Here is a 679-nt window from a genome sequence, read left to right as displayed (position 1 = left end):
CCCCCCATCCACACCTACCATGCTGCACTCCAGAGAACCTACAACCCCACAGCCCCACCAACCCTACAGCCTGACCCATCCATCCTCCTCACCCTAACTGGCCAGCAAGTCAGACATGCCCTTTACAACCCCACCACCCACCTATTCCCTATGCCAGACCCACACAAACCCACCCTCCCATCCCCTCTGACCCCCAACATCCATCCCCACCTGTGAAGTGCTGCCCTGACCCCCACCTTGAGAAGCCAGCTCCCTGCCCACATTGCCTCTCTGAGCAGCTGCCCATTGCTCGCCAGGTCCTCAACGATGAGATGTGTGAGATCTGTGAGGTGTGGACGGCTGAGAGCCTCTTCCCCTGCCACGTCTGCAGTCGGGTGTACCACGATGGTTGCCTGTGCCGCATGGGCTACCTGCAGAACAACAGTGCCACGGAGATGATGGAAAGGGTACACACCAAGACAGGCTGGAGCTGTTACTACTGTGTGAGTGCCTGGGGTAGGGGACACCGGAGCTGTGCCCCTTGTGGACACGAGCAGGGTCCCACATCGCAGCCTGGTCTGGGGGCAATGGGGGACCTGCTGCTCCCTGGCTCCTGCTACCCACCTTGGCCTGATGGGGAGACACCAGAAGACAGGGGACAGTCGCCTTTCACCACCTCCCCACCCTGGCAGCCAGCCCC

General features: G+C 61.3%; 1 protein-coding gene across 1 annotated transcript in view; it reads left to right on the top strand.

Moving 5' to 3' along the window:
* Window positions 1–278: 278 nt before the first annotated feature.
* The window catches only part of KIAA1045 (KIAA1045 ortholog), a gene marked incomplete at both ends in the record, with an annotated part of 1,483 nt that continues 1,082 nt past the window's right edge, over window positions 279–679 (top strand). The window contains one exon of the mRNA XM_010295979.1: window positions 279–482. Coding sequence (XP_010294281.1) covers window positions 279–482 — 204 coding nt within the window. The remainder of the gene's footprint in view (window positions 483–679) is intronic.

The sequence above is a fragment of the Phaethon lepturus genome, unplaced genomic scaffold (assembly GCF_000687285.1).
Source record: "Phaethon lepturus isolate BGI_N335 unplaced genomic scaffold, ASM68728v1 scaffold35881, whole genome shotgun sequence".
Taxonomy (NCBI): Eukaryota; Metazoa; Chordata; class Aves; order Phaethontiformes; family Phaethontidae; genus Phaethon; species Phaethon lepturus.
This window is presented reverse-complemented; position numbering and strand designations above follow the sequence as displayed.